Source organism: Nomascus leucogenys, chromosome 11 (genome assembly GCF_006542625.1).
Source record: "Nomascus leucogenys isolate Asia chromosome 11, Asia_NLE_v1, whole genome shotgun sequence".
Lineage (NCBI taxonomy): Eukaryota > Metazoa > Chordata > Mammalia > Primates > Hylobatidae > Nomascus > Nomascus leucogenys.
This window is the reverse complement of record NC_044391.1, coordinates 78,977,041-78,995,468: the sequence shown is the minus strand read 5'-3', so window position 1 is coordinate 78,995,468 and position 18,428 is coordinate 78,977,041. Positions and strand designations below refer to the sequence as shown.

At 40.6% G+C, this 18,428-nt stretch overlaps 1 protein-coding gene across 3 annotated transcripts in view; it reads left to right on the top strand.

The window, feature by feature from the left end:
• The window catches only part of VEPH1 (ventricular zone expressed PH domain containing 1), a 262,961-nt gene that overhangs the window by 131,732 nt on the left and 112,801 nt on the right, over positions 1-18,428 (top strand). For all 3 annotated transcript variants that reach the window (XM_003256345.4, XM_003256344.4, XM_030822750.1), the window contains exon 7: positions 2,485-2,705. In XM_003256345.4, the coding sequence (XP_003256393.1) occupies positions 2,485-2,705 (221 nt within the window). The remainder of the gene's footprint in view (positions 1-2,484; positions 2,706-18,428) is intronic.

Genomic DNA, 18,428 nt, shown 5'->3' with positions numbered 1-18,428 from the left:
ATGAGCCAAAATATGAAACAGGGTCTCCGGGAACATATTCCAGGGGTCTTTTATTTTCATTCATCTAACATTATTCTTTAATGAATAGATGCCTTTAGCTTCAACTAGCTGTCCAGCTCCAGCTCATGAAAGCACAAGCCTCTGTCTCACATACCCATACAGGACACTGTGCCCTAGTGGGGTTTAAAAAATAAATAAGGGATTGATGGCAGAAGTACCCCATTTCCCCCAAGAGATGTGTTCCAGTGCAACTGTACATGGAATCTCTGAAAATCAAGTACCAAAAATGAGGGAACTTCACCACTTAAATTTGTGCTGTATTAAATATTTATTGTAAAGCACAGAATTCCTTTGTAACAACATACTTTATTTATAAGGTCATATTTTGATATATAAGGTTTACTTAAATCAGTAAATTGAGACACACACACCGGGTGTAGAATCCACAGGCTCAATTTAGTGCCAGGTTGATGATTGATGAATGAGAAGTAGTTCCTTTAGAAGACTTGACTGGCACATGTAACCATTAGGAAATTACAAATAAAAGGTGAGGGGGATTTGTGTTCTTTAAAAGCAAGGGCATCCTTTCATTCACCTTTGTTATCTAGAGTCTAGTAAAAGCATATTATAGGCATGCCATACCTATTTGGTGATTAAATAAAAGCATAAGTGAGCAAATGATCAAATGCAATTAAGTACTAAAAAGATTTTTGGCTGGACATGGTGGCTCACACCTGTAATCCTAGCATTTTGGGAGGCCAAGGCAGGAGGATTACTTGAGCCCAGGCGTTCCATACCAGCCTAGGCAACATGGTGAGACCCTGTCTCTACAAAAAATAAAAATAAAAATAAAAAATAGCCGAGTGTGGTGGCACACACCTGTGGTGCACCTACATAGGAGACTGAGGCAGCAGGATAGCTTGAGCCCAGGAGGTCAAGGCTGCAGTGAGCCATGATCACACCTCTGCACTCCAGCCTGATCAACAGAGTGAAACTCTGTCTCAAAAAGATACTAAAATAAAAGAAAATTAAGATTTTTAAAGATTCTATAATGCAGTAAAAATTTACACAGAAGGAGTCACTGGAGACAGCTGCATGGAAGAGTTGCACCTTGAAGGAAATTAAGGCTTCAAATGCTAGCACAAAGGGTAAATAAGAATTCCTCACAAGGAGAGTAATCTAGATCTGTGCACCAATTGGTTAGAAGGATTGTGAGCAGCAACCTCCAGTGTATACTTATTTATATTTATACATATGTTCCACTACACTAACAAGAAAAAATTTTAGACATATACAAAAATAAGATTTTAAAGGAAAAGTTAAAGGTGAAATAAGCCATAGTTTAAATTGTTATTTATTAATGGTATATCATTATTTCTATTGGGCACAATCTATATTTCAAACAACCTTTTTAATAATTTTGAATATTGAATTTTTTGGCTAACTTCCAGTCATGTCAGATTAGATCACATTGTCTCAAAATATGGCTAATGAGGAGTTTTAATAGATATAAGAGATGTGTCAGCTAAGCCATTTTCTTATTTGCTCATGCCTACATTATTCATGTTGTCCTTAATCTTCTGTTCTTTGAAGGAACTTAGATGACTTGTGAAAGTTAGCTTGGTTAAACCTAGATAATATAATCTACTCAATCGGCCAAGCATATAAAAACTGTAATACACTGAAAGATGCTTAAAGTTAACAAGTCAGCGAGAAAACCTGCAGCAAGGAAATCAACCTAGCACACTAGTAGAATATGCAGCCATCACCCAACAGATGGGTTGAGTGTGCCAGGGTCAAGGCTCACTTTAAGACCATGGACCGTACCTGCCCCGTGCAGGTGGAGTTAGCAGCTCACATAGTTGTGAGAGGTGCATGTGTGGGGTCTCATCATTTATGATGGTTGAGAGGTTTTGACCTGGAAAGGTAGGTTAATGAGTATGTTTGCATATTAGTCTGTCCTGGAAATCAGGAATAAATTAAAAATCTCAAAGAAGCAGATTCAGAGGAACTATGAATGAAACTGATTATTCAACTTGAGCTAGCTTCCTGAGTCAGCTCCCTATAGAATTATCATCTGCTGCTCATGGGACTCTGATTTTTTCTTTTCTATTTATTATTATTATCTTTTTTTTTTCTGAGACTGAGTCTCCCTCTGTCTCCCAGGCTGGAGTGCAGTGGCACAATCTTGGCTCACTGCACCCTCTGCCTCCTGCGTTCAAGCGATTCTCGCGCCTCAGCCTCTCAAGTAGCTGGGATTACAGGCATGTGCCACTGTGCCCAGCTAGTTTTTTTGTATTTTTAAGTTGAGATGGGGTTTTACCATGTTGCCCAGGCTGGTTGCAAACTCCTGTTCTCAATCAGGAGTTCCAAGCCATCCACCCACCTCAGCCTCCCAAAGTGCTGGGATTACAGGCATGAGCCACCATGCCTGGATGATTTTCTTTTAAAAGATAAACCTATTTTCTTCACTGTTTTTGGCAGGAGAGAGCCAGGAGCTGCCTGACATACCTGGTAAGCCAACTGGCCAACATGGAGCATTCGTTTCACCATATTCTCCTGCTGGAGATTAAAAGCATCACCGACACCTTCTCCTCAATCTTGGGCCCTCAGAGCAGAGACATCTTCCGCATGAGCAACAGCTTCACCGCCATTGCTAAACTCCTTACCCGACAACTGGAAAATACCAAGGCTGGAAGTGGCAGGTGAGCAAGAGTTTCTGTGTACCTCAGGGAGCCTCTGTGCACCTGTGGGGGTAGAACGCAGACAGCTAAGCCTTTCTAACTTCCAAAGGAAGCTAAAACCTGTATCTCAACAGAGAATAATATCTGTATAAATTATGGCACTTGCCAGAATCTTTCTTCTAAATGTGTGAAAACCAGAATGTAACAAAACAGTAAATTTAAAAGGTTCGCAAAATATGGTAAAGGAATTAGAATGTAGTGCAAGTAATATTTTATAGCACCCGTTTATTTACTCAACAAGCATTTAACAATTTAAATTGTCATACTGAATAATTTAACATAGCTTACTACGTATCAGGAAGCTAGACAAATATAGAGAGATAATAACAGGTTCTTTGTATTCAAGAAGCTCACCGACTAGTATGAGATAAATATTTAAGTGCATAATGGGAGAATGGCAGAATGGCCGAAAGGTTATGCTTATCAAGATGAGTTCAAGGGGCATGGAAAATACAGAGATGGAGTATGTACTTCTGCATCAAAGGGAGAGGGGTGGGAAGCTGATATCAGAAGAGGTTCCCCTAAAGAGGTGATATTTTGAACGAAGTAGTGAAAGATGACCAGATTTCACCAGGCTGTCTTTTGGGCAGCATTTGAAAAAGCACTTTCTGGAAACAGAAGTCATTTTGTATGACTACGGTTATGTTACAAGGAAAATAACATTAAGAGATGCTGATGAAGTGGTAGGCAGGGACCAGTGGATGATAGGCTCAACAGAGTGGACTAAGGAGTTCAATTTTACCCTCTAAGCAGTGAGGAGTGATTGGGGAGCTTCATACACAGCAGGGTATAATCAGTCCAGATTTCAGGAAGCTCACCCTGGCCCCAGTGCAGAGGATGTCTCAGGAAGAGGCAGATGAGCCAGATCAAGTGAGGGAAGAGCAGAAAAGTGTGCATAGGTGTTGGCCATGAGGAAATTATTGACGATTGAGGTGAGGAAGCTGCCATTGGTGTGGCTAGCAGAAAACAGGGTGATGGGGGTTGCAGAGAGAGTGGACACAGTGCACAAACTGGCCTTTTCAAGAAGCTTGTCTTTGGAAAAAATATTCAAGGCCATGCAAGGTTGAGGGAGGGGTTTTATTTGTTTTTGCTATGGTTTGAATAGAGAGAAACTTAAAAAGCTTTATGACCTTTAGAAGTTACAAAAGCCCTTTATGTATGTAATCTCATTTGATCCTCATGACCATTCTACAAGGCAAGAAGGGCAGATGTCACTTACTCCTACTTTATAGAAGAAGAAACAAGAGGCTCAGATACTGGGTAAATAACTTCCCAATGTTACACAATGACTAAATGACAGAGGATGGACTCAACCCCATCTCCATAATTCAGATCACAGGCAATGGAAGGTGCTCAGTTATGGAGGAGGATGGGGCCCATTTGCGACTAGTGTCAAATTCTGTGGGTTTTTTTGAATAACAAATGATGCATGCCATTTCCAGTGTGAAACAAGAATTCCATGAGAAGCCATCTTGATAGAGTAGTGAGCATTTAGTCATTTGGGTCCACTTTATGTTCAGCACAGTGTAGAGCCTGGAGGTCCTAAGAGATATAAGGCACTATCCTTACCATCAAGAGTCACAGTCAGAGGATGTGATGTGCTAAAAGTGCATACAATGGGCTATGGTGAAAAAGGGATGCACTGACCAGCAGCCAGGGAGTCAAATATTTCACAGAGAAGGTAAAATTTAAGTTCATTTCCTATTTATTATCTTCCATCTGCCAAGCATTTCTCTAGACACTAGGTCAAGTTGCACAGAATGAATGAGAATTCCCCAGATAAAGATAGAAAGGACACCACAAATTAAAAAAATAGCACATACAAAGATACAAGGGCTTAATAATATGTGCGCAGACTAAGGAAAGATAATTTGTTCAGTAGGGCAGGAAAGTAAGTTGAAAATTTAGGTCAGAGGCAGATTATCAGAGGGCTTTCATGCTGTGTTAGAAGCAAGGGTTTGTTCTGTAAGCAACATGGAGGCTTGGAAAGATTTTAATCCAGAGAATGATCACAGCTCCTAGCACAGGAATTAACAGATAGTAAGCACTCAAATATTTTCACCAAATGAATAGGTAAATCAGGAGTAACTAACATCATGAAGCATTGAATTAATTTGGTTGGAGCAGCCAGTTGGCAAGAGACAGTGAGAGGTCTAGACAAAATGATGAGAGCCTAAGAAGTCAGGGCAGATCATTATAGTAGAGGACACAAAATTATGAGAAAGTGATCACCTATTGGAGGTGGAGTAGGAAGAAGAGGGGAGTGGATGAACACCCAGAGATATGTAGCTTGAGTGACTGCATAGAAATGGAGATGATGCTGATAACCAAGAAAGGAGGTCGCAGGAGGGAAGCCAGCCTGGGACAGCCTCTTAGCCGCTACACACAGAGAATGTAATCTGACCAATAGTGTCACCAAAGTCAGTAACTATCCACAGAGGTAGAGTCATTGTAAATGTCCTTTTCTTTCAACACAATGAGTTTGACTGAGCATATAAAAATGTGTTGTCACCTGGTTTGATATACAGATGCCTATTACAAGGGTTTCTTAACCCTGGTATTATTGATATTGGGCTAGATAACTCTCAGTTGTGAGGTTGCCATGTGCATTATAGAATATTCACCAGCAATGTGCTGGCCTCTACCCACTAGATGATAGAAGAAGCACCCCCTTTCAATTTTGACAACCAAAAATGTCTCCAGGTTTTGTTAAATGTCCCCAAGGAAACAAAAACCTCCCCCACTTGAGAATCACTACTATATATATATACCATTCAAAAATAGCATTTTCATAGACCCATAAGTTAACTGGCAATGACCTAAATACATGGCAGCATCCAGGAGAGTCAAGGCCAGCATCATTAAAAAGATTTGCCATTTATATGCACCCACAAAGTCACTGTTGGCCAATTTTAATGATGTGGTTTTAGAAGTTTGGTTTACAGTCTCTGCAGCTGGTGTTTGAGGGAGCCATTCTGTGCTGTATGCACAGCTGAACTGTGTGTCTTCTCCAAGCCATGGCTGACATGTGCCATGAGTGAAAGTTTGAGCCCATGTCCTGGCCAGTGCTCACATATTCTCTATTGTCCCTATGGACACAAGGTTTCAAGAGGCCAGTTGACATTTCTAAGATTACATACGTGAAAAGCTTTATATAAAGAGAAAAAATATTATATAAGTGTGTTACTTAGGCATCTTAACAGGAAAATACATTTTTAATAAGTAGGCCTGTATTAGTCCATTTTCATACTGTTGTAAAGAACTGCCTGAGACTGGGTAATTTATAAAGGAAAGAGGTTTAATTAACTCACAGTTCGGCATGGCTGGAAACTTACAATCATGGAAGAAGGCAAAGGGGAAGCAAGACACCATCTTCACAAGGCAGCAAGAAGTGCCAAGCAAAGCGGGAAGAGCCCCTTATAAAACCATCAGCTCTCATGGGAACTCACTCACTATCACAAGAACAGCATGGGGGAAATTGCCCCTATGATTCAATTACCTCCACCTAGTCTGTCCCTTGACACATGGAGATTATGGGGATTATAATTCAAGATGAGATTTGGGTGGGGACACAAAGCCTAACCATATCAAGGCCCAACCGAATTAGCAATGAACGATTTCCCCATGAAAAGAAGAATTTAGGAGATATGTAGGTAGGAAAGAAAAATAAGGTCCCACTATGAAAATATGAGTCTGCATGTATGAGAATGCATTTTAAATATCTTTTTTTTTTTTTTTTTTTTTTTTACTATTTTTCTGAGGTGAGAGGGCAGGAGAGTAGGAAACAAAGAAAGGGCAAAATGAAATGTAAAGAGATGAAAAGGTCACCACTCACCTCATACCACTACTGCCATCATCCCCCACCTCAACCTGTCTCCATTGAAAATACTTCTCTCAGTTCAACCCCTCGCTGTCAATCTTCTTCTAATCGATTGTAATTATTCAGTGGGAATCTCTCATGTGGACAGCCAGCCTTTTGTCTGAATGGCTCATCCTCTCTGGGATGGTTGCTAAGGCTTCTCTCCCAACATCTTTTCCTTGAATACCCTTCATTGTGACCATTTAACTTCAGTCATTTTAATCTCTGCCCCCAAAGCAGAAAGGTCTACACTTTTGTCTAAAGCATGCAGCAGAATCTGATCCTTACAATTAAAGGGGAAATGAATAAGTGAAGAGAGCTTGAAAGAAAATTAAAGATGATAAAATTCAAAACAGATGTCATCTAATTTACAAATCTGACACGTAGCCCAGCAGGCCAGATTTTAGACTTCAGGCCAAAACTACAAGATTATCAAAAGAAAAACAATTAGCATCCTAGAGAGAATGAAAAACTGAAGCAGACAGGAGCCTTTCTTGTGCCAAATGACTGAATAAATTGAGTGAGTTTTGTTAGAAGCACCAGGTGAGCCCACTTGCACTTTTCCTGCTCCTGTTTTAGAAAGAATGTTTATATGTAAATAATAAACCAACAGAGGCTAAATAACAAGACAGCCAAGCAAAGCATTTATATTTTTTAAATTAATTCTGCAGAAGCAAAAGTGTACAAGAGCTATTATGCATTGAAAAGGAGAAGGTGTCAGATTGGAGAAGAGATCTATACCTTTCAATACCGTGCAAGTCCTATCTACCCCTAAACATCAAGCTATTTGTCTGCCAGGGCCCGGATGAAGCTGGGGAGGGAGAGGGTGAGCTCCGGGCACCTCTGTAACTGGCTGAGCCGAGCAGTGGAGTGATCATTGCCTAGAAGATGCCTTTGCCAAATGAATGTGGCGCCAGGGAGGCTGCTATAATCAGGCACCATCAGAATGGGGGCAATTTGTCACAGGTGGTCTTAGTAGGAGGTTAGGCTCAGGCCCCAGTTGGGGATGGAAACTTTGACGGATGGAAATTGTGGAAAGAAAGCAGCAGTGAGAGATAAATATGAGAAATGAAAAAAGATAGGGAGAGAGGATGATGATGGCAAAAAGCAGAAGGGGAGACCCAAGGAAAAAGGAGAAAGGGTCCTGACACAAGCCTGGGACAGAGGAGGGTGGAGGAAGGTTACAGTTCCCTCAGATGCAGCCTGCAAACTTCAGCCAGAGCTGTGAAAGTCACGGGGGAAAAAAGAAGTTGTTTGTGTAAGAAAAGTTTAAGACAAAGTGTGTGATTATAGTTTCTCCAATCCTTTGGCTTAGTTACATGAATGTTGCGTTTTTTTTGTTGTTTTGGTAGTGATGGTGGTAGTGATTATGAGATTTTATGCTTGCTCTTCACTTTAAGAATCAGGCCTGAAAACAGAAAGGGATAATGAAAGCTAAATTATAGTCAAAACTGACTGAATAGGTGTAAATCTGACTTTGCTGTAAGTGAAAAGAGATGATACAAAGGAGGGAAGGAAATAAAACAATAGCACCTGTGAGAGAATGAAGGGAAAATAGGGTAACTCGACTATGTTCACAGAAAAATGACTCCAGGAAATCTGTCTTCCTTGGAGTGGCTCCAGAATTCTGTTTATCCCACATTCCATGCAATGAACATCAAAGAAATGGAGTACAGCAAAGAGACATATTTGATGTATTGTGTGGCCCTAATGTATACTCAAGCAACACAGCTTGTGAAGAACCTTTTCAACTACAAGGCCCTTTGCAACCTGTCATTCCAGAGTTCCCATCTTAACATCCTGGGAGTCACATCAGAACCTAACTCTGCTGAAATAACAATAATGCACATGCTTAGACATCATTTCCCCAAGACATTGTCCAAGACCTTGAGAGTAATCGCTTTTCACTGAGTCCACAACATAAACTGCAGAGAACAGGGGGCCAAGTTCTTCTCTGCAACTCTGCAAAAAATTCTGCATATGTAGGCCTGATCAAGCTTTAAACCAGCTCTTACCACATGGTAGCTCCTGTGCTAGGAGCTTTCACCTCTGATATATTGTTTAATCCTCACAACAAAAAAGTCTTTTCATATGCATCAGGATAATAGAAACTTCATATTAGAGCATAATAGAGTAAACCTTGCAGACAGGCAAGAACAAAGTAAAATTCTTGCTATGAGTCCATGGTAATTCCTGGAGGGCCAGTAATACAAATGCCCAGACATCAGTTCATTAAGTTTCTTTTAATTTCTTCTTTTAATCTAGTCCAGTGAATCTCAAATTTCAGTGTGGATGAGAGTTACAGTGTTCACAGTATTTCATGGATAATTCAAAAGAATTTTAAAGGAATGTCAAGAGTAACTTTTGCCTATTCCTCCCTAAAGTGGTACCCCACTAACCTTTACCATCGCCTTCTAGAATGCCCTCTTTGTGCCTCTCTTCCCATTGAAGGCTGGCATTCAGAGCCAAGACTCCAGTTTGGTACTACTTCTCCATGAGGCCTTTTCCACCCACCATCACACATAGTGATCTGTGCTTTCCTCTGAGCTCCCACAGTTCATACAACCTTTTCAACTCCCAGCACATGCCATCCTGCCCTGGAGTATTAGGTGTCCTTCTGTGTCCCTCTACTCTTCCACAAACTTGAAGAGCTAATATTCACAGCCTATGCTCTATGGAAGGAAGAATAAGGTCTTAAAGTGTTCACAAGAACTTCCACATTTTTAGGTAAGACATGTTCGTACAAAGAGAAATTGATTCTTTGAAAGCAGCTGTTGGTTCAGGGAAGGTACATGAGTCAGTTCAGAACCATAATTAAAAACATATGACATTCTGGTCAGCATTGCCCCCTGCTTAGGAAAAGCTGATTGTAATTTTGCCCCACCAAGGTAAATTTTAAGAATGAAACAAGAGTTTTGATAAGAAACGAGTATCTCTTTTCAATCTAGAGAGGTCTATGGTGATCACTTGTATAAAAAGAAAATCGTAACAGCCATTTGTGGCAGTAGCTGTGGCTGTTGTTACTCCTCTGTGCACGGAAAAGGAAGAAAAGGCTTTGGTTTTGGGCCCCTCTTCTTACTGAAGAGGTTAAGTCTGACATGTGGTACCATTTATGTTCCATCTGTTATTCATTTACTCCACCAGTTGTCCTCCCTTAACGCAGCATTTAGGGTGATGTGAAGGTCTTTAAAGGTATTTCAGGAATTCATCTTTCAGCAAGAGATGTAGGTAGGAGACATTGTTATCAGCTTTGGAGACAAGGAAGCAGGCCCAGGGAATGTGAGACCTCAGACAGGCTGGCTCTGCCATGTAAGGACACAGTAGGGTAGAGACTCGGGCAGCCCCAGTGTGGAGTGTGGGCAATGTAATATCAGCTTCACGGGGAACCAGGTCCATTTTCTGTAACATAGCAATGTTCAAAACACAGGGCACACAAAAAAAGAAAGCTTTTCATCAGGCACCCATGCCCTGGCTTCCCATTTCAAGCAAGACAGAGAACACCAAAGTTCTAGCCTAGGGAAAGAGGAAAAAGGGTGTTTGTGGGAGAAGAGGTAAGAGGACCTTGACCCTCTACAACCCACGTGAGAGGAGGGCCAGGGTGCCAGCTAGTGCTCAGACACTTCTTCCTGGACCCTGGTGACCTAGCTATTTACTATTTTGGTTCCCCAAATGCTCCATATTCCTTTTTAGTATCTGTCATAATTGAACTTTAAAGTTGCCATTTGCATGTCATTTTCTGAGTTTTGAACACCTTTTTAGTTTGTGTTAAAAGAGGGTGCCAAAATTCATTTTTCCAATTAATACGAAGGGTTGCTCCCGTGACTATATATCAACTCTATTCTGGTGTCTGGTTCCCACAGGATGTTATTCAGAGATATCAGAGTGTAATAACTCTTCTTGGTTACCGTGCTATATCACCAATGCCCTAATACGTATTACTTATTCCTGGGGTAGATTCAGATGTAACCTGAACCACACCTACTTAGAGGAAGTGTGCAGAGTGGAGTGTTAAGTGAGTGCTCTGGAGGCAAACAGTTGGATTTAATGTTGGTGTAACTAAGTGACCTTAAGTGTGCCTCGGTTTCCTCATCTGTAAATGGAGTTACTAATAGGGCCAGCTTCCCTTGATTGTGTGGAAGCAATTCATGTACCAGATTTAGAACAGTGAAAACTATACATAGAAAGCCCTCTGTAAATGTTAATGAGTAGCATTAGCACTTTGTTACAGGTGTGTATTATAATAGGTGATGGCATATCCACTAGACCAGCGCCCATCTGCAAACTGTTTCTTATCAGACTGTGATGAAGTGATTGCAGATATTAAAAATAAGAAAATAAGAAGTTAGAACTTTTATAGCAATTTAACATTGCTATAATAGTCAAGTACCTGATCAGTGGATGTTGTATGTCTTGTTTTATTCATTGCATTTCTCTAGTAGTTTATTTTTGCTATCTTTACAAAAATATTGGTCTGTGACATGAAAATTAAGAAAAAAAAATAGTTCTTTACTACAGCAAGTTTAAAAGCTACCGTATTAAACGTTGGATGCAGCTGGACCCAGACTAAGTCTGGGAACTCTCTTTAATACCTAATATTTTATTCCCTAAACTTTCTCCTGGGACCTAAAGGAAAGAGATTTAATAAATGAAAGGTGATGAACACACACCATTGTGGCCATGGTTGAGATACAGCTACTCTAAGATGGGTTACAGCTGAGGAAAAATGGTTCTTAATATTATTTATATTCATCATAAAGCAAAAGATAGGCTTTTCATTAGTTGGCAGCCTGAAGGCTGTTAGCTAAACCTTGCTGTAGGTAAGGGCTGAATTCTAGGTAGACTAGGAATTGAATCACAGAATTTCATGTAGGAGTTCTATCCCCGGCTCAGTTATTGATGTGTTTTTGATTAATTATATCCTCCATTTCTGGGTAACTATGTTTCTATCAATTAAAATTGGGTTACAGTATCATATTTGAGATGAAGACTACGAGAAGATGTATCAAATAGGAAAATTTTAACCATTTTTCCTGCTCTTCCAGTGTCAAATGCCAAGAGTGACAATGTCTTAGTTCTTTAATCCTCATGGCCAGACCCTATTGCTTGCTCCTGTGCCCAGACAATAAAGTCAGCCCAGACAAAGAAGAGCACATTACCTTACAGGTCTCCCTCTTGATTGACAGTGCTTTGATGATATTCCTACTCTACATTTTTTACAGTCCTTTATAATTTACAAAGTGTTTTTGTAGCTTGTGTTGTATCTGGGTGGCAGTTCATTAGGATGGGGCAGCCGTCTTCTGTTAGGGCTACTGCTCACCCGATATGCCCAGTCGTCTCAGGAATCTAAAGATTTGGGGTCCATCTGAACCAGTATCTGTCAGCAGCAAAACCCGAAAATGTACCTTTACCTCGGAATGTATCCCCAAAAGGATAAAAGGCAAAGCCCACCAACTCCAAATAATCCACAGATTAAGTCTTACCTTACTACAGAATTAGTGAAACCCTCAGCAGCCTTGCTTGAGGAAAAAGGCCTCTGCCCTGGTCCACTTCAGATTCTCTTATTTCATTGTCTGGGCCATCGCTTCTCAAAATTCGAATGTGTCACTGGACACCTGGCGACCGTATTAAAGTGCACATTCTGATTCAGTAGATCTGGGATCAGAGCCTGAGATTCTGCATTTCTGACGAGCTCCAAGGTGATGCTGATGCCGGTGGTCCAGGGATCTCACTTTGAGTAGGAAAAGCAGGGGCTTTGCACTTTTTGCTGATCCCTTTTCCGTGTCTCATTCTCTCCCATGTTGGTTAAATAACTGAAAAGTGAGCAAATGGTTGGGCATCTGAATTAGAAGTGTCGCTTCCTTGTATCATGGCTTTTATATTTTCATCCTAATTTCAGGATATTCTCTTTGTCTGCAGTTGCTCAGAATTCATATTTGAAGTGCAGGGATTTTTTTTTAATTGGCCATTTCTATATCCCAGTTCTTGTATGCTCGTGGAGTAGGAGAGTCCCTCTCTTTTAGTACACACTGTTGAAGATAGTGCAGTAAGAGGAGGGATTTTATAGTCCTCCCTGGCTTTGAGCAGGAAACGTGTATCTTCTAGGATTGGTACCACTTGCGCAAACCTCCTTCCAGTGTCAAATGTCCACATTAAGCAGCAGCCACTCAGGGTTTTACCATGCCTTGAATTTTTCATGCCCATTCTATATGAGCAACACTGTCAAATTCATTATCTTATATAATGCTTTCAGCAATCTAATGATGTAATATCAATCCCATTTTTATATAACAAAAATAAAACTTACAGTCCTTAAGAGTTTTATAGCATCACTAATAAACATGAAATTGGAGTCATGAACCTAAGCTTTCCCCATAAGATTATGTTCAGTCAATTTCCCCCACAACTGTCTGCTTTTGAAAACTCTTTTGAAATTTTGTGTAAATGAAGTAAACCATGGAGTTATTTCATTTTAGCAGAGTTCTACCATTGGCATGATCACATTCTGATCCCCACATAACTAGGTACCTGCCCATCTCTGCTTTTGCCCACTGAGCAGGTCAGAGGCAGGATAGATACCAAGAACTGAGTCTTATTGTTGTCCTTTCCCTTAACATTCCAGCTTAGGTGTTCCGGCAGCATCATTTACTGCAGTCCCAAAACAGATGCTAGCACTGTGAAGTTGGGGGATCTTCTCTATGATGACTGATGATCCAAGAGATTACTGAAGAGTAAGGAATATAGCATTCTAAGAATTTAGGACTCCAATGTGGATTTAGTCCATTGCGTTCTCCTACTTCTCCTTTAACAAGCTTAACTCTGCAGGAGTACATACCCTGGACATGGAATTGTAAGCCAAGATCATCAAACATTAACTAATATTATTTTTCTTTGATTTAAGGAGCCAGGAAGAGAGGCTGCCAATCTTTCCACCCCTGCCAGCTTTATAGTCTCATCTCCCAGCTTAGTGAGAGCAGCGAGCAGCCCAAGGGCCAATTTGTTTCTAAGGGAAGTCCCCATTCACACAAGAGGGAGGTAATTAGGCCTCCCCCTGGGAATCCCTAGAGGTACTTTTAAAAACTTTGCTTTGGCAACAGAAACCAGAAACTGTTCAGACTAGAAATTATCTGAGCCTCTTGTAATGTGGTGTGTTGAGTTAAGGCCAAGTTAATATTTAGGGGATTATAGAACTCTGGCAAAGATTTCTGTAAAATTACCTCTGGGGTCAAAAGTGACAAATGGAAAAGAAATAACAACCCCTGCGTGAGCCCAACCCACTGGCCCCTGCCCCCTGCCCCACCACTCTACAAGTAAACACATACAGGACCCATGGATCTGCCAGCACTTTCACATTTGTGATGTGTTTCCTTGCCCTAGAAGGGAAGCAGAAGTTTATCTCAGGAAAAGATCTTGGTTTTTGAACTTTTTGTTCAAAAACTTTGTTTCGAACAGAATACTTCTATCTTTTTATACTAAATTTTAAAAGCAAGAGGAAAAGAAGTAAAGGAGAAGGAATGTTTATGATAAACCCAAACCCTCTATCTACCATTTCCTGACCTTCCAATTTATTGGAATTGAAGTTTGTCCTGTCTCCCTGCCAGCAAAGTTCTGTGGCATGCCCAGGTGGATTGATGGCCAGAAACAGAAAGTTCCCTTTGACCCATCTGGAGACCTTGGCTGCCTCAATGACTTCATTACCACCCCAGTCCACTGACTTCTGTGCTCTAGAAATCTAAATCATAAAACCAAGGGAGATTGTGTAGAAGAGAAAGTCTTTGCGGTGAGAATTCTCATCAGCCTTAGATCTAGAGAGCATTTCTTTATCCCAGATACTTTATTGTTGCTTCTTCATTCTTCATATTTGTTCCCTTGCAAATTACTCTTTTTTCCTCTACTCTTGCTCCCTGCTTCTCTCCACATTTCATGTTTACCAAATAGCACTGTGCCATCCCCAAACCCTGAAGGGCCAGGAGAAGTGGCTAGTCTCTCATGGGCATCTGGTAGATCTCAGGAGGTTTTTGGGGTTTTTTTGTTGTTGTTATTTGTTTGTTTTGTTTTTTGTGTTTTGTGGTTCTTGTTGTTGTTGTTTGGAGGTGGGCGGCAGGCTGACTTCAGACAACAATGTGGTTTCAGTTCACTTATTCTACAAAAATTCCAGGTCCTTTGTGCGCCAAGCACTGTGCCAGACCAGATGAGTTGTACAGGTCCCTGCCCACAGGGCAGCAGGGATTTATCCCAGAGTTGCTTTGCCAAATCTAACAAATAAAAATACAGGACACCCAGCTGAATTTCAGTTAAAGAACAAATAATTTCTTAGGATTTTTTTTAGTATAATAACTGTAGTCAAGTATAATATATTTTTAGTATATTTCACTAGGGATATACCTACACTTAAAAATACTTATTGTTAGCCAGGCTCGGTGGCTCATGCCTGTAAAATCCCAGCACTTTGGGTGGCCGAGGTGGGAGGATCACGAGGTCAGGAGATCGAGACCATCCTGGCTAACACGGTGAAACCCCATCTCTACGAAAAATACAAAAACAAAATTAGCTGGGCATGGTGGCGGGCACCTGTAGTCCCAGCTGCTGGGGGGGCTGAGGTGGGAGAATGGCATGAACCCGGGAGGCAGAGCTTGCAGTGAGCCAAGGTCGCTCCACTGCACTCCAGCCTGGGCAACAGAGCACGACTCCATCTCAAAACAACAACAACAACAAAAAAAACAACTTATTGTTTATCTGAAATTCAGATTTGGCTGAGTGTCCTGTTTTTCACTGAGAACCCTTACCCTTGAGACACCCAACCTGCCCTCTTGGGGTCAGTGAGTGTCATGCCCAGCATCTCATCAGAGTAATGCTATAAAGCAACTTGAACGTGAAGGAAGGCTGCTTCCAGCTACTAAAGCTCTGATGCATCCAGGCTGCGGGGCTTACTAACCAACATGTGGTCACTGGAGACACAGGCAGAGAAAGGGGCCTAAGTGGCCATCCCCTCCTACAGCCTGACAGTAATAAAATCTAACATGTGATGACTGCTTGTTATGTACTAGGAACACTGCTTCATGTTGGTTCTGTCATTTAATCATTCTACCAACCCCGTGAGTTAAGTACAGTTATTATCCCTATTTTATAGATGGTGAAATTGGTATAAAGAGTACAACAAATAAAAGAAGGATCTCCATAAATACGAAACTTTTTTTAAGAATAAAAAACTGATCCAATAAAATTATCTTAGGACGTTTTCTACAATCTATGAAATTTGAAGTTTTTTTGAAGAAAATGTGATTATTGTAACTGATATAACCCAGAGCTTTAGACAGAAAGAAAAAAAAATTATAAATTCATGAGAAATTTTCCTCTAACAGTTCATATGTTTGGAGGTTTAAAAATGTATATAGTCAGGCACAGTGGCACACACCTGTAGTCCCAGCTACTCAGGAGGCTGAGATAGAGAACTACTAGGGCCCAGATGTTTGAGGCCAGCCTGGGCAACATAGCAAGATCCCCATCTCTAAAAACCTAAAAATTAAAACATTAAAACATTTGTATAATGCTCAATATCTAATATTTACATTTTGGGTTACAAGTTATGCTTTACAAATTTTTAAGTTTTAATGACCCCAGCTATAGAAATATTTGAAATAAAGGTATCTTTTAATTTTGAAGTGTGATTAGGTTCCATGGAACCAGAGAAATATTTTAGTTTCATGACTATACATGAACTAATGTGGATAGAAAATAAATACTCCCCAAAATTTCTTGTGTGGTGAGTCCATTCGATTTTTAAAAATTAACCTTGGCTATCATCATGGTTTGTAAAATATCATCTAAAGATAGCATTATCTTGGTTTCATTTGTAATGGGAGTAAACATTTAGAATCTTCTGGCTAAAAGATGTCAAAGCCTCCCATCTCTTTGACTGTAGCCAATATCATATATATGTCAGAAAGAAAAACATTTTCAAGCTTAGCCTCTATTCCCACATACTGATTCTTGCAATCTATCAATATGTATTTTATTTATGCATGGTATGGGTAGATAAAAATTATGTAAAGCCATAGAAAACTTAAAATTATGTAAGAAAAATGGTTTTAAATTGTATAAGCAACCACTTATTAAACAATAAACAATTGCCTTGTTACCTAAAAGATACTGGTTCCCACTTTCAATCATCAGCAGCTGTCCCTGGACTGGACCTACAGGTGAATTCTGACCACTGAGGGCCCATAATCATGAACCCTCCCTCAACGCCAGGACTGCTCTCCTCTCTGGGCCAGCCAGAAAAACTTCACTATCCAACCCTGCTAACGCACCTTCACCAGTGTCCACCGCAGATATAGGTGCCAGAATGGGTAGATTGTAACTGAAAAAATTAGTTACCAGCCCTTCTGCATTGCTTTTTCCTAAAAAGTAGTGGGTTTTTGTTGTTGTTGTTTGTTTGTTTTTGTTGTTGTTGTTTTTGAGACAGTTTCACTCTTGTCACCCAGGCTGGAGTGCAATGGTGCAATCTCTGCTCACTGCAACCTCTGCCTCCCGGGTTCAATTGATTCTCCTGCCTCAGCCTCCCAAGTAGGTGGGATTACAGGTGCCTGCCACCACACCCAGCTAATTTTTGTATTTTTAGTAGAGACGGGGTTTCACCATGTTAAGCAGGCTGGTCTCAAACTCCTGACCTCAACTGATCCACCCACCTTGGCCTCCCAAAGTGTTGGGATTACAGGCATGAGCCACCACGCCTGGCAGTGCTTTCTTTCTTTCTTTCTCTTTTTTTTTTTTTAAGTATGTTTTTCCTCTCACTCTCATTCAGGTATTATGCCAGGTTCACTTTGGCCCTTAGGGAAAAGTAATGTTTGAAAAAGCCGAGATTTTTCTGTAAGTCTGGGCCCTTTCCTCAATGTTTTGGAAAAATGCTAAAGACAGCCAAGTAAATATACACAGACAAACCAACAAAATCATTAGACCATCTTGGTGAATATATTTCTAGGGATTATTATGTACTGTAATAAAAATAAATATTTTGTCTCTGTCCCAAGTTCATGGCATACAGCTCCTAAACCCTCAGAATCTCAGATTGATGGGTGTCTTTTACATGCTAATGAGATGACTGGTGGCAGGGACCCCTAGATTTCTTGAGGATTGGGACTGGTCACAGGAAAGACCAAGGCATGATTACACTGTTGGAACTTTCAGCCCCATTCTCTATCTTACCCTATAACTCACCCACCCCCAATCTCTGGGGAGGGGAGAGGGGCTGAAGATCGAGTTAATCACCAATGGTAATCATTTAATCAATCATGCCTGAATAATGAAACCGTCATAATAACCCCTAAAATTCCAAGAACTTCCAGATTGGTGAACACATTGAGGTGCTGGGAGTACAGCATACCCAGAAAGAGCACAGAAGCTCTGAGCCCCTTCTCCCATACGTTGCCCTGTGCATCTCTTCTACTGGGGTGTTTCTGAGTTGTATCCTTTATAATAAATCCAATAATAATAAGTTAAAGTGTTTTCCTGAGTCCTATGAGTCATTCCAGTGAATTATTGAACCATGGGGGTGGGGCGGCGCGGGAACCTTTGTAGCCAAGTTGAACAGAAGTGTAAGCTGGAGACCCCATACTTCTCACTGGCATCTGAACTGGGGGCAGTCTGTGGAGTATGGGGCTAATTCCAGGCCATCAGTGTTGGGATTGAATTGAACTGTAAGACACCCAGTTGGTGTCTAGAGGGTTGGAGAATTAGTTGATATGAGAAAAAAACCCACATATTGGGTGTCAAAAGTGTGGTAAGTAAAAATAATTCCTTTTATCCTTGTTTTTTAAGAAAAGAATTAA